Raw genomic sequence first — 15,161 nt, forward strand, 5'->3', positions numbered from 1 at the left:
TCAATCTTCATCTATTTACGTTTCCTCGAATATTGTTGTTATTCTTTTTTATACACATGTCAATATAACAGGTCAAACAGTAATATTGAAAAAGGAAGAAATGTTACGTTTCAAGAGTTCTCCACTTGAAAGCGACTAGATATTGTGGAGACTTTGCCGCTAACAAATTGGTGTGTGTGTGTATGTGTGTGTATGTGTGTGTGTGTGTGTGTGTGTGTGTGTGCAACGTCTGTGACTTTTAAGAAAATAGTAATGTTTCCATAGTATTCCACTCTTTCTTTTCTTCATTTTTTTCCCTTTCCTTCATTCCTCCTCCTCTTCTTCTTCTTCTTCTTTTTTTTTTCTCTTGTGTTGTTTTGTATTTTCTCCCCCTCCTTTCCCATGCGTTCCTGTCAGCCTGTTGGCGGGCTGATTATATAACTATATTTACTATATTGTGATGTGTAGGCAAGAGCAGTTAACCAAATTAGGTGCATGTGTATGTGTGTGTGTATGGGTGTGTTTGTGTGTGTTTGTGTGTTGCATGTGTACAGATAGGGGTGGGGGAGGAAACAGGAAGGGAGGGAACTGGTGGGGGTGGTCATAGGGACTCAGTAAGGGATATGAGTTAGTAGGTGGGCGGGTATTGGTTGATAAATAATATGGTTCCATTATTTATTACTGTATAATTTTGCTGCATAATTCATTTGGATGATTATTAAGATTAATGCTAGAAGAATTGAATTATCACTGTTAAATTTAAGCAATTTTTTTGAGAGCATAGGGGAAGTGACTGTATGTAAATTGATAATTGTTCATGAAAATGTAATTTTTGTTATGTCATGTACAGCAATAGCAAATTTGCTATTATGATCACAAATGTATATTTTCGTCATTTCAATTGTAGCAAATGAAAATTGTTATTTTTTTTCTATTACTTTGAATGGAACAGAATAAACATCGTTGAAAAACAAAAAAAAAAGTGTGTGTGTGTGTGTGTGTGAAGGAGAGAAAAGAGACGAAGAGACGGGGGGGGGGGGGGGGCGGGGCGGAGATAAGGAGTGAGAGAAACAGCGAGATTTTCTCGAATAGATTAACAGCAACAAAATGATTTACCGACAACGCTGAATGTGACCGAACACGTGGCTGTGTTCCCCGCAGGATCTCGGGCGGTGTATATCGTGGTATGACTGCCAGGTGAAAAATGAGTCGGTCCTCTTCCGCTTGAAATTCTGAAAGTCAATATCATAGCAAACACATACTCTACTCATACACATGAAGACAGGGAAATAATTGTCTATGACAAGCATAGTTGGGGATCACTATGATCATGCTAACTTTGATAAAGCTACATGTATTTAATAAACTATCTATTAAAGCTATAGCTTGAATAAATGAAATGAGACAAACAGAATAATAAGCGTTTCATTCCAATCGCACCAAAAAATAGAAAACTATGAAACCTTCTACGGTCGAGTGATCACATTGATTTAGTTTAATAGGGATCACTATGCACAAGCCTCTATTGTGTGCTTATTGTCATTCTTTCTCTATCATGTTTATGTTCCTTCTTTTTTTTGTGTGTGTGACCAATGTTGTTGGTGTTTTTTAAAAGCCTAATGTGAAAACAAACTCAATTCAATTCAAAGGTGAGATATAACGACGGAACACGTAGGTTTAATGTAAGACATTGTTGATCGGTCCTAAAGACGAAAGTCAAAGCGATCAAGTCCATGCTAAAAACGAAACAAGACAAAGAATAGTGACGTCATCTGCGATGTTGCGTAACCATGTCCCTATAATTGACAATGAAGAATGTTTATTTCTTTCTCCACTGGCTTTTCCTTATACACTACTTATAAAGTACAGTCTATACAATAATCAAGCTATGAGACAAAGAGAATGGTAGGTGTCCTATTCAAGTGGCATCTAAAATTAGAAAGTTATGGAAATTGTTCCGCTTAAGACGTTTTAAATACCAAGTGGTTTGATAAATAAAAAAAAAGATGCACACCCATAGAGACTTTCTGTTGTCTGTAAATGATTCACGTGTGGAAGTATTTCTCCTGATCTAAAGATTAGTCACTGGTTTGAGACTGTAACAAGTAAATACATTTCATCTGCAGACAAAGCAAACAGCCTCGCTGAGACCCGAGTGTAAATATGGACATGTTTAACGCGTTTGTGAGCTGAAAAGGAGGATCATTTTTGCAGATTATGTTCCAATTGTCTGCAAGAAAATTTAACGGTTCCTGGAACCGATTTGGCACCAAAAAGACTTTCGGCACAAAAACTAAAAATTGAGCATGAAACATTTCACTATTAATGTATTCTTACGAGACGCTTGGCGTTCCGGCGTTATCGGTGGCCGTCGGCCTCGTCCACGAAACATAGACCGTGGTCGACGTCGAAGAGGTGTAGTAATTCCCAATATTGCCGGGACAGCTAGTGAAGGTTGGTGCTGTCCTGTCTGAATGCAAAGAATATGAGCTCGTGAAGATGGGGGATGTATCAAGAGATTGTTCTCCAGGCATATCATCCAGTATCTGACAGATTCATTGTTGCAACATTGTAGATTGGTAAAGTAGGATTTCAACAGTGATGCGTTCAAGTTCAAATTATGTATTTTATCGGTAATCCACATTAAGGCAGTACAACAATGCAATGAAAAACAAAGGTTTTGAATCTTATAGGCTCTCATGCGCCGACAGTATCAGTCATGATAAATACGATGCATAGAAAATGCACTTTATTATTATTATTTTTTATTATATTATTATCATTTCTATTTAATCATTTCGTTACTAATAATGATTATACTCGAGTATATTATTAGTTTTGCACTTGCTTCGATATAGACTTACCTGGTGGTGGCGGCGGTGGCACCCTTCGTCTTCGGCGACGTCTGCGCCAAGCATCTACATTTGTTTTTATTTAAAAAAATGCAAATCAATGAAAATAAAAATCAATGAAAACTATTAAAATAACCTGGTAACTAAATTGTGCTTTCATAATGATAATTGTGGCCTTATTTTTCTTAAGATTATTATGCCATTACATTGTATAATAGTCATCACTATCACTTTATAATATATTTTCAGTTTTGTTATTAATAATATCATCTGTGCTAAGTTGGTGACTGTCAAGCCTCCGCGGTGATGTTTCCGGTAGAACGCGAAAAATTATTTTCTTTACAGAGTCAGACTCGTTTAAAGCCCGCCGCACACTGTACGACTTTCAGTCGCATGACTGACTGACTTTGGATCCGAAATAAATCACAATAGCCTCAGAATAAACACGCTTGTTTATTTCAGACCCAAAGTCGGTCAGTCGTGCGACCGAGAGTCGCATAGTGTGAGGTGGCCTTAACTTTGCTTATTCCGAGATTCCATGGCGAGTAGCTGATGAAAGAAGATTTTCTATGCAAAATAAGACACTGATCACGGGGGTTCAATTATACGGATTGTTAAAATTGCTTATCGGACTTGTAATGACGGTTAAAAGAGGAAAGACAGACTCATGCAAGCATACATTTTCAAAAAAAAAGCTGGGTGTCTTCAGCTGCTTACATATATTTAAACAAATATCCCCACGCTATAGCAAGCGGCGTCATTGCTTCCGGTTTATCCCAACAACAGAAACACTCGTATTTATATAGCTTGTGGACCTTTCACTTCACATTGTTCAATTAGTAACTAATAAACGCGCAGTTTTGTGCAGGGTTATAAAAAAAATGTACGCAAGGGAGGACTCAGTATTTTATGTGTGTGTGTGTGTGTGTGTGTGTGGGTGTGTGTGTGTGTGGGTGTGTGTGTGGGTGTGAGCAAAACACTTGCTTCTATAGATGGGTGTGAGGGTGGTGTTTGGTACCCTTCCTCATGCACCCCCCCCCCCCCCCTTTGTAGGCTACTTGAAAAAATGAAGCTGGTAACAAACCGTAAGATGCTGATGTGCAATTACTTTATCCCGCATACCCTTCTATTACATTTTATAAGCAAGACAAAATAGTGACACCAATGTAAACAATGAACAAAATATCTACCCTTATCAACATTCTCGTATCTTTTGATCTAAACCCTATTATTATTCTAATTAGTGTGACTGAGCGGTATTTCCTGTATGTTTGACACCGGAGACTCGTCTGCACAGTTGTACAGAAAAGAAAAGAAAAAAAAAAACACTATACAAGTTTAATATACGATCATCATGGTTAAAAGCTATGGGTATGACATGCTAAGTGAAACTTGTGTGTGTAATACACGTGATATTGTTCCAATGCAAGTTGTTGACTTGCAAGTGATATTCTTTAACTGGATACCGAGCAGGAGTGACGAATTTGTTGTATCATTATAATAAAAGGAATGAACGACGCATAAAAAAGGTATGAAAGACACACGACTGCTCCTTCCATAACTTTCCATGATGTTAATGGAAAGTAATTTCACGTACAATTACTTTTCTTTTTTTCACGTTTCAATTATGTGAAGCAATTTCACAATCAATGTTCATTGTTTCGTTTTTCCCTTTTTGTGCCAACGTTCTTTACCCCTCTCCCTTTCTCTTTTTTTTTCTCTCTCCTTCTCCACACTTATTTTTCCTTTGCCATATTTTTCATTATTCCTCAAGTCTCATTTCTATATAATATAGGTGCTAGTTTTTAATGTGTTTTTTAATGCGTTTTGATGTGATTTTTAATTGATGCATATTGGCATACTGTTTATATGCCTTATAAGTTTGGATTATGCTATTATGAATTTCACTTTTTGATTTCATTTCTATGTCACATTTTATGTAAACTCGCACTGTTATTCTTCGGACATTTTAATGAGTAACAATAACAACCGAATTTAATTGAATTTAAATAAATATTAACATAAAGGAAGCGAATTCTGCACTTCTCTCAACCAAAGACATTATACTGGTGCCGTTGTGCACATTCCACCATAATATACATGCAAGAGATTGTAATTTTTACTATAATCAGGTTTGTGTTCCTGTCAGCACCACACCCGCTTTCCTGGTGTATTTTTGATAAGCTTATCGATTTCCTCACGTTCTGGGGATAAGGCAGGTGTCTTTACAATCATACTTGACCGAAAGATCGGTCTGAATCTTGTCGTCGGGGATATGTCCCGCGGAGACTACGTCTGGCTTCACGGAATCCTTACAGAGGAGGGCCTTAAAAGTCACCCAAAAAATGATTAAAAAAGAAAAACTCCTCATGGACAAACGACCGGGTTTTTCTATAGTGTCTTACCTGACTGCTCGGCGAAGAGTAGGAACAACACTAAACACAAGACTAACTTCCGGTAAAGGTCTGCTCTGGTTGACACCATGTCTACAAAATATGATTAAAAAAAAACAAAACGGTAATCACTTTTGAGTTTGATAATAACAACATATGTACAAGAAAGTTTGAATACATGTTTATAAATCAACATTAATACATAGCACACATAACTGTCTAAAAGATTTAAAAACATATTGAATATAATCTATAATATATAATGGATAAATGATTATGTAATCTAAAACTATTTCTAAAAAAGAGTTACATGGCAATGATGTACCAAGTGAGGTTGCTAAAAGAACCAAGAGGTAGCACAGGTGCTAGTAGGTGTTGGTCCTTTAACACGTATTACATAATGAACAAATTAAATACATCTATGAAAAATATTGTTATAACATTATTGATTTGTAGTACCATTGTTTATACAGATTTAATGTGTTTTGCGAAATTACTTCGGAAAATTTTCGTGGTATTAATACTCCTTCACAAATTTTTTGGCAAAGCATTTCACAATTTTACTCCTATATAAGAAAGTGAGAGTTGACCATACATAGTTTTACATTTTGGAAGATAAAGCAAGCCTTCTTTTCTGCCCCTTGTTGAATAAGGATGTTGAATATTTTGGCAATACTCTACTAGATCATGTGGCATATTTCCCTTTGATAAATCAAATATAAATGTACAGATGTAAAATTTATGCAGTTCAAATACGTCAAGTACTCTATCCTCTCTGGCAAGCGTTTCTCCCGTTAACCCTCGCGTTATTGATCATGAACATCGTAACATGCCGCAAGAACGAGGAGAAAAAATCCCCACGAAATAACTTTTGTCATTGCGTTGCTTTTATCTCTTTATCATTCATTGACCTTTATTCTGGAATCCTGAAACGAACAATACGACAACACTAGCTAAATGTTGAGCTCTAGCACCTGATATTGACTCTAGTGTATGGTGATTGGATGTTTTCAGATTGTCTTTCAAACCAGCGGAAGACTCATATCCTGCCTCTTATAGCTTGGTGATAGTTGGATTACGATAAACCAAAGTACTGTGAATGAGGGTATACATTTCCATACTATAGCAGGTTGCTTGTAGTACTGTCATTATAGTAGTACCGTGTAAAACCATGACCTAGCGGTCCCCCGAAACCTTGAAGCTAAACAAACCACGACCACGAGTGATGCTGCCGGATTGCTATTAAAGGACAAGTCCACCTTCATATACATAAGGATTGAGAGAATGCAGCAATATTAGCTGAACACATCGGTGGAAGTTTGAGGAAAATCGGACAATCCGTTCAAAAGTTATGAATTTTTAAAGCGTCTGCGCAATCACTGCTGGATGAGAAGACTACTACGGTGTATGATGTCACATGCGTACAACGATATAAGGAAAAGAAAAAGAGAATTCTTCACAAAACTTTACTTTTTGAATAAAGTGCACATTTCTTCGACTTGTTACTGACGTATGTTAGGGGTAATATTATTCCCCCTGCCTCCCGAAAGAGAGAAGTTGAGTGTTCTTTTGTTATGTGAGAAAATGGAAATATGTTGAATTTTCTTTATTCTTTCTTTATAAAGTTGTGCACATGTGACATCACAAGCTATAGTAGTCTTCTCATTCAGTCGTGACTAAGCAGAAATTTCAAAAATTCATAACTTTTCAACGGATTGTTCAATTTTCCTCAAACTCTCATTGATGTGTTCTACTAATATTGCTGCATTCTCTCAACCCACATGTCTATGAAGGTGAACTTGTCCTTTAACAATCTTCCAATTACCATGCACTATTTTGTTCCCGTTTCTTGCCCTATTAAACATTACTAATGATCTTCCTCCAACATTAACTATACATTTACTTAAACTGCTCTCACTGCTAGTGCTCATCATATTACTACTACTATGGCTGTAGTTGTTATTAATACGACTATTTCACTTGCTAAACACCAACAAGACAGTTTTGACTGCTTCTTTTTTCTTCCCTAAAGAACATTATCCTACCTTTGATGATCAACTATCCCTCAGTGTCGATCGCTCGACAGGCCGTGCTTTCGCATGGCGTTTATAGTCGGGCTATATATAACACGTAATGATCAGACTGAGTTGATACATTATGTGAAACGTTGGAAATATCGTTGAAAAATACCGAGGGCCTACCTGACTGCAGTATACTGTTATTCAGATTCAGATTCAGATTTTGATTTATTCAACACTTTAAGTAAAAACAGAGGAAAAATTACAGAAAATTGACAACACCATACAATAACAAAGACAAGAATGATCACAATAAGTATCAGTATAACATTACGAATACAATATTATTTGAAAGTGTTCGGCATGCTGGGAGACACACAGAAAGGCTATGCCTTATACAAAAGTCCTGTCCCCATACTATTTCATTCATAATATATTAAAGGGATCGTATAGTTTTGGTTGAGACCTAATTTCAGGTTTCTAACATTTTTTGGTGAGATAATGAGAGACCTTTTATGAAATATGAAAGAACATGTAATTCCATGAGGAATTCAACATTTATTTGACGAAAATTGTTTTTGAAATGGCTGAGATATCCAAAACAGAGCGATTCTAATAAGTGTGGGACCCACACTTTATTACGATCGCTTTGTTTTACTTTGTTTTTGGATGTTTCAGTCATTCCAAACCCGATTTTCATCAAATAAACTTTGAATTCCTCTTAAAATGGCATGCTCTGTACTATTTCATAAGTGTTTTCTTGGTATCTCGCAAAAAGTTAAAAGCCCAATTCTCATCTCCACCAATACTGTACTATCCCTTTAAGATATACCAAGCGACAGATGCATGATCGTTGTAAACGGATAATTTCTGTGTGATTTTTTTTATCGATGCCATTAGTAATGGTTGTACCATTGCAGTTGAAAATGCATTAGAAGAAAACGGAGTAAGATATGTCCAGAGTACAAGAGTGCCATTAAAATCTTTGCATCTATATAATATAAAGATGGAATACTGAAACCGGAGAATCTCACAAATTTTACTCAAGTTCAAGTTCAAGTTCAAGTTGCTTTATTTCATTTCCAACAAAATAATCAGGAATACAATTGAATGTTCGCATACAGAGAATGTCACGAAATCGGTACAACAATGTAATGAACATAATAATGATGATGATGATGATGATAATAATAATAATAATAATAATAATAATAATGATAATAATGATAATAATAATAATAATGATAATAATGATGACAATAATAACAATGATAATAATAATAATAATAATGATGATAATGATAATAATAATAATAATAATAATGATAATGATAATGATAATAATAATAATAATGATAATAATAACATATTATAAAGACATAGGTAGATTATCAACAAAGATATACAAATAAATATTATATCATTATGGAAAAATCAGACACAAAATTGCTGTTGTACGTGTGCTGTTGTGTATGTTTCACACTTTATTCACAAGCTATGGTCGACTGTGACTATCTGAACGAACTGGTTGTGAATGTATATACACGTATACCTTTACTGGTGTGGTGGAAGTAGTAGGAAACTTCAAACAATTCAAAAATGTCTAGCGTCAGGGCCAGAAATGTGTAAGTAACCTCAATCCTACATCGCCAAGGCAAATATCAAATGGCTGATTTGACTCACTCGAATAAACTGTTGAACTTACCTATCACTCAGCAAGGTCGTTGTGTGATAAACTAAAATAATGGTGAGAAGTCGGTGAAAGTTCAATCTAATGAGCTACGACACATTCCAAGTCTGTCCCTCTCGCCTATAATATACCAAGCGACAGGTGCATGAAATAGGTGTGATAGGATGGCACTGTCCTGCTTCCGATATCATTCAGATCTCATGTAGTTTAATGGGTGAAATAAACAAAAGCTTTCTCCAGCAGAAGGTGTGCTGTCATGAACCAACAGCGATTATACTTCACACCTCGGCATTCGTCAACCCGACACCGCGCATATCAAGGAAACAATATGCCAACATGGAGGTTCACACTTCTTGATTTCGATCCTCGCAGTAACTCCGGAATGCGGATGACATGCCCCCAAAAGTTGGTGTTGTTGTGGAAAGGAATGGAGTAATGGGTGAAAGAGACTCACGAGGCAAGTGGGGACTTTCTTCCCGTCCCGCTTCGATATCTCTACCTCAAAACGCCAGCTGGATTATGTCCAGTTCATCAACCCATGGAGATGATCGGCCTTCTCGATTTACTTGTTGCTGAGTGAATAAAACGGTAAAATGGATGATAATTCATAGTGTGCAGGTTGGACGATTTTTATTTACTCATTCATTTATTTATCTATCTATCTATCTATCTATCTATCTATCTATCTATACGTTTATTTTTTCATGTGTGCTTGCTGATGTGTATCTGGTAAATCTAGCACGCCATCTTTACATCTAAAGAGCGATTGAGTGAATCGATTTATCTTGCTTGATTGCACGAATTATCTTCCAGTTGCCGATATTCACATATTTATTTTGATTTTCCATGCATTATAGTTTATCGTGTTTCACGACGCTAATGGGAAAAAAAAACACCCACGAGGCGATGACAACAACACCAACAACAACAGCAACAGCTAGAGTACAAGGAGCTGAAGTTTTGCAACAGGGGTAAATGCAGGTGGGCGTAAAGCTACAAACAGGAACGGAGGAATTGCGCAATGTACTTTATTTCGACTTTACAAACTTCTACTGATGGAAGCAGGAACCCGCCGTAAAGAAAGAAATAAACAAACAAACCATGAAACGTTGCCGAGAGAGGGAGAGAGGGTGGGGAGAGGAGGGGAGGGGGCGGGGGAGGAGGAAGGAGAGGAATAGCAATTGACACCGTCACTCAGTGATGGACCGTAGAAAGCCCGCTGCTGATTGGTTCACGACTCCCGGTACAGCGCTGCCCGCTAACCAATCAGAGCAAGGAGACCCAACGCTCACCAAGTACCAGTAGGTACCTCCTTCATCATAGGAACGAAGGGCACTGACCGAATGAGACGAGATCACGGATATACCCATCGTCCTTACATGAGAGATCAACTGTCCCATTTGAGCCCGTGAACCTTTTGAAAATCTCTGTCGATGAGAAGACAGACATGATATCAGATTGGACCCTATTTCAAAAGATGTTAGAATAACAACTCTTGCTGGAATGGCAACTTCCAATAGCAACAGCCAATCAGGAAGCTGGATTCTTGTCGTTACTATGACAACTGCCATTTCAACAAGAGCTGCTATCATAATATCAACTTTTTTTTTAAATGAAATGGGGCCCAGGTCTGTTAATTCACATAAAATATGGCTATACGGATAGGCCGCGAATTTTGTTCAGTGAAATGCAGTGTGAACAGGGTTATGCGTGAGAAATGGAATAAACAAATTTGATTATTTCTTTTTTTCAATTTTGATTTTAAAAACGATGATTAATCACATGATTAATCACATCAGTCAAACTGATGTATACGTGCAGACATCATGCACGCCAAAATCTTCGTTATAAAGTAGTCAATATTTGGGTGAAGTATCCATTATCCATTCCATGTCAAAACAATATTCTGTACATTCGTAAACCCACCAATCCATGCCCATACCAGGGAGGTGAGAGGAACACCTCCCTGCCCATACCGACACCACAACACCATTTTAGTCAGCCAGGGAGCTCAGGTGTGAACTCACACCTCCTTGGTCAAGCAGTGAACAAGAATTGGAAGCAGCCATTCTATCCATCTTAGAAATATAGTCAGAGCTTCGTATACTAGTACCATGCAGGAGGGTAGTCTGGCTTCCAGACCCTCTGCCCATAATATTTCGCTATTCAGAATATTGACGCCCTCAACGTCAAAAACTAGTATAGTTTAAGGTGATTTTGTTTGTCACCTTTGCCTTCGGCAAAGCCGCAGAATCCAGTTGGTAAAAACCAGACTAGCAGGAGGGAGGAGAACACACTGCGCAAGTTGCAGAAAGTCTTCATCTCTCACCCTCGCAAGAATGCACGCACCATGAAGGGCTCACACCTGTAAATGAAATGAAATGGACCCCTTCACAAATTCGTGCCAAAGATACCAAAATAAATGAAGAAAAAAAGAATAAAAAATCATTAATGTAGTTTGGCATAAAACTGAATAGCTGCAGATATTGAGTATGAATTCCTCTACAAACTGCATTTTGATTTGAAGATGACAGCTTTTCTCATGGAATTTGAAAGGACTATATTTTACTGGGTGCGTGTACGGAAAATAGGTGATTTTTTTGAGTGAAAAGAACTCGTAGTCTGGCTTTGCTAACCCTTGGACAGAGTTTGAGCCGAAGAACCTGCCTTGGAAATTTGATGGATGACAGGGTATAGCTCACTTATTCAGGTTAGTGAAGATGAACCACCTCATTAAATTTTCTTCCAGCTATTTTACTGATGATGATGATGATGATGATTATTATCATTATTATTATTATTATTATCATTATTATTATTATTATTATCATCATCATTATTATTATTATCATTATCATTATTATCGTTAGTGTTATAGTTATTATCATTATTGTTATTGTTACTATTACTATTATAATTAATGTTGTTGTTGCTCTTGGTGGTGATGGTGATGGTGCTGTTGGTGCAAAACAAAGGTCTGGATAACTTCATTGCTTACCACATACGCTTGTTTGCAAAGAGAAGAGAGAGAGATTGACAGAGAGTGAGAGAGAAAGAGAGAGAGAGAGGGAGAGAGGGAGAGAAAGAAAATGTCCATATGGCTCAAAGACACAATCAATTACACAAATGCTGTTACGCTCCATTCTTTTTAATACATTAAAAACGGACATTTTTGTATTGTGAAAATAATGTAGTTTGTAGTCATGCATGCTACCATGTAGGACCTATGAAATGCACCATTTCATTCAAATTACCAATGGGGGATCGGGAGGGGTAGCGATATTTCCCTTGCCCCTTCCCTCTCCCTCACTCCTGCCAGGACAAAAGTAAGATGTTGGCGCACTGCATTTTTGATACAACAAAAACGCAAAATTTCAAAGCTCGCACAATTTATTCGTTCCATTTCACGTTTCAATTCTTTTACTATTGAATATACACACCCTTACGTCATAAAAACCAAAACCAAAAACAAACAAACAAACAAACAAAACAACCGTGTTTTATATGCACTCAAACACCTATACTTGCTCCTTTTTCTCAAACATATGTACAATATTGCGACGGAGCTTGAGAGTACTCCCCTAAATTGTTTCTACCTAGTTGGAGAAGTCATTCATAGTCACTCAATATCCATTTTGGCGCACTCTTGTTTCACCCTGGCCCACTGTGCGCCACTATTATATTAACATCATAATTACGTTGATGGGTATAACATTATAGGCTCGTTCACACACATTCAAAAGTAACGATTTTCGTGTCATCTTCGCAACGCGATCGAAAATCGTTTGTCGCTGGAGAGTTCAAAATAACATGGGAAAAACTAAAACTATTTTTAGAGAGTGAGGAGGATAATGTCGATTCTTGCATTTAAAAAAAATCCATATTTTGCTTTTACTTTTTGATCTTGGTTATGAAAACCCTTGATTTTTACAAGCATTGCTTTCTCTACGATCTCCGGCCTCGTCTTCCTTCTCCTTTTTTTCCATTTGCATTCCACTTTAGTTTTATATGCTTACGTATTCTTCTGTTAGTTGACACATGTAATTCAAATTATTATGTTGTACAGAAGGACAGAAGGGGAATAAACTTGAATTCGAACTTGAACTTTCTGTTTGTCCAAAGATTTGTTACATCCGAATTGAACATGCATTTGAACGAGGAACAAAATATTTTCTTCTATTAATACCAATCTATCTGTATTGAATTCCTCACAAAATGCGCTATATTGGCCTCGGGAAGCGTATCTTACACTTGCAAATTGTACTGGATGTTCCCGAGTCCCATCTATCTGACGAATCAAAGATTCTAAAATAGATATCATTATCAGGTATGCAAGCTTCATGAAAAACATAAGAAAAGAAATCTAAAGGAAAACGAAACAAAACAAAACAAAAACTCGTCAGCTGCGTTGCTGACTGGGTAAATTTTCCACAAAATACACGTACTCTTCGGATCTAGAACTGTATCACCTGTGAGAGGAGTTTTAGGCAGAAAAAACAGAAGAAAATCTTGGAGGTAAGATAAAACTAATGTCTTTCTTACCTATTTATCTATTCATTTCCATTATGATTTAACAGGCTTCTCCATGAGAAATAATCTCCAATGTGGTCAAAAAATGTGTAGAGATGGCACTATTTCACAATAAAACTTGGCGTAAAGACACACTAAAAACAACAGCACATTAACAACAACAACAACAACAACAACAACAACAACAACAACAACAACAACAACAACCCAACAACACCCGATGTTGTTCGCGTTGTCAAATCTCATTCAAGACAGACGATGAATTCCCCTCTCACGGCGGAAGGAAGACAGGCTCCAGTGAGAGGAAAGTGGTCGTAAATCACTCTGACCCCAACATCCTAAAGTCATATCAGTTACCGTTCATCAACACCGGAGTGTAATTATCACGGTGGTTTTGTTTTTCGTCACAAATATCACTCTATATCAAAAGAGATGAACAGGGATAACGTTGGTATTTTCCCGCCTTCCCCCCTCTTTACTCCCGGAAAGTGATAAGTCCATTTCCGAAAACATTATCATGCAACCACGCAATCCCCACCCCCCCCCCCCCCCCACGGTCAGTCGTCATAAGGGGGGGGGGGGGAGGGGGAATGAAAACATGAAAACTCTAGAACACAGATACGTACATACGTAATGGCTTAATTTGCACACAGGATTATAACTAAAAGCTTAGGCTACATAGGCCTATGTACTCCTGTGAAAATATGCTGAGTAAATTTATTCTGTTTAGCCCATACTGCATCCCCATAAACCGGTAAAAATAATTTTGCCGTCACTTTGTCCCGTTGAAGCATTCTTTCCAGTTTACTGCCCTAGTCCCGATGAAATGGTCAACTGTCTCAATTCAGAGAAGTGAGAAATTGCAGATATTGAGATATTGCAACCAGGAAAAATCCCCTTACTAGTTATCTTTCTCCCTCCTCTCTCTTTCTCTATCTATCTATCCACCCATCCATCAATCCATCCATCCATCCATCTATCCATCCATCCATCCATCCATCCATCCATCCATCTATCTATCTATCTATCTATCTATCCATCAATCCATCCATCCATCCATCCATCTATCTATCCATCCATCCATCCATCCATCCATCCATCCATCCATCTATCTATCTATCTATCTATCTATCCATCCATCCATCCATCCATCCATCCATCTATCTATCTATCTATCCTACTATCTATCTATCTATCTATCTAGGAATCTATTCTATCTACTTAAGTATCCATCCATCTATCTATCTGTCTATCTATCTATCTATCTATCTATCTATCTATCTATCTATCTATCTATCTATCTATCTATCTATAGTATATAACATGTTTATAAAGTATACGAAGAGTTTGGTCATAAAACAGGTTATATGCCATTTTTTAACAGGATTAGAACCAACACTTGCTGTCGGGCAGAAGCTCGGTGGTCTAGTGGAGATGACGCCTGTCTGGTGATCAGGAGGTCGTAGGTTCGAATCCTGCTCGAGTATACATTTGCCCATGATTTTTTATCATGGCTACTATTGTTTTCAATTCAGTCCATCAACAGATAGATCAAAATAAAACTTTTTGAGTGATACCTCACTTGTAACATAACAAGGAATATTCTTGAAGTTATGATGGAAAATATCCCATATTTTCTTTACTATTTTCTGTTTTTATGCACATTTAATCTCAAATATCTCACTTTTACAAGAGTGGA

General features: G+C 37.1%; 1 protein-coding gene and 1 non-coding gene across 2 annotated transcripts in view; one reads left to right on the plus strand and one right to left on the minus strand.

Moving 5' to 3' along the window:
• Positions 1-9,226, minus strand: part of LOC139730272 (uncharacterized) — an 83,150-nt gene extending 73,924 nt beyond the window's left edge. The window contains exons 1-5 of the mRNA XM_071641151.1: positions 8,948-9,226; positions 5,237-5,317; positions 2,844-2,897; positions 2,317-2,449; positions 1,096-1,211 (exon numbers count right to left, since the gene is read on the minus strand). Of these exons, the coding sequence (XP_071497252.1) occupies positions 1,096-1,211; positions 2,317-2,449; positions 2,844-2,897; positions 5,237-5,315 (382 nt within the window). The 5' untranslated portion in view covers positions 5,316-5,317; positions 8,948-9,226. The remainder of the gene's footprint in view (positions 1-1,095; positions 1,212-2,316; positions 2,450-2,843; positions 2,898-5,236; positions 5,318-8,947) is intronic.
• Positions 9,227-14,876: 5,650 nt separating this feature from the next.
• On the plus strand, positions 14,877-14,949 carry Trnat-ggu (transfer RNA threonine (anticodon GGU)). Its single transcript has one exon. It is a non-coding gene; the product is annotated as a tRNA-Thr (tRNA).
• The last annotated feature ends 212 nt before the right edge of the window (positions 14,950-15,161 follow it).

Source organism: Diadema antillarum, unplaced genomic scaffold (genome assembly GCF_040938485.1).
Source record: "Diadema antillarum isolate AM-2024a unplaced genomic scaffold, OU_Dant_1.0 seq00000300_RagTag, whole genome shotgun sequence".
Taxonomy (NCBI): Eukaryota; Metazoa; Echinodermata; class Echinoidea; order Diadematoida; family Diadematidae; genus Diadema; species Diadema antillarum.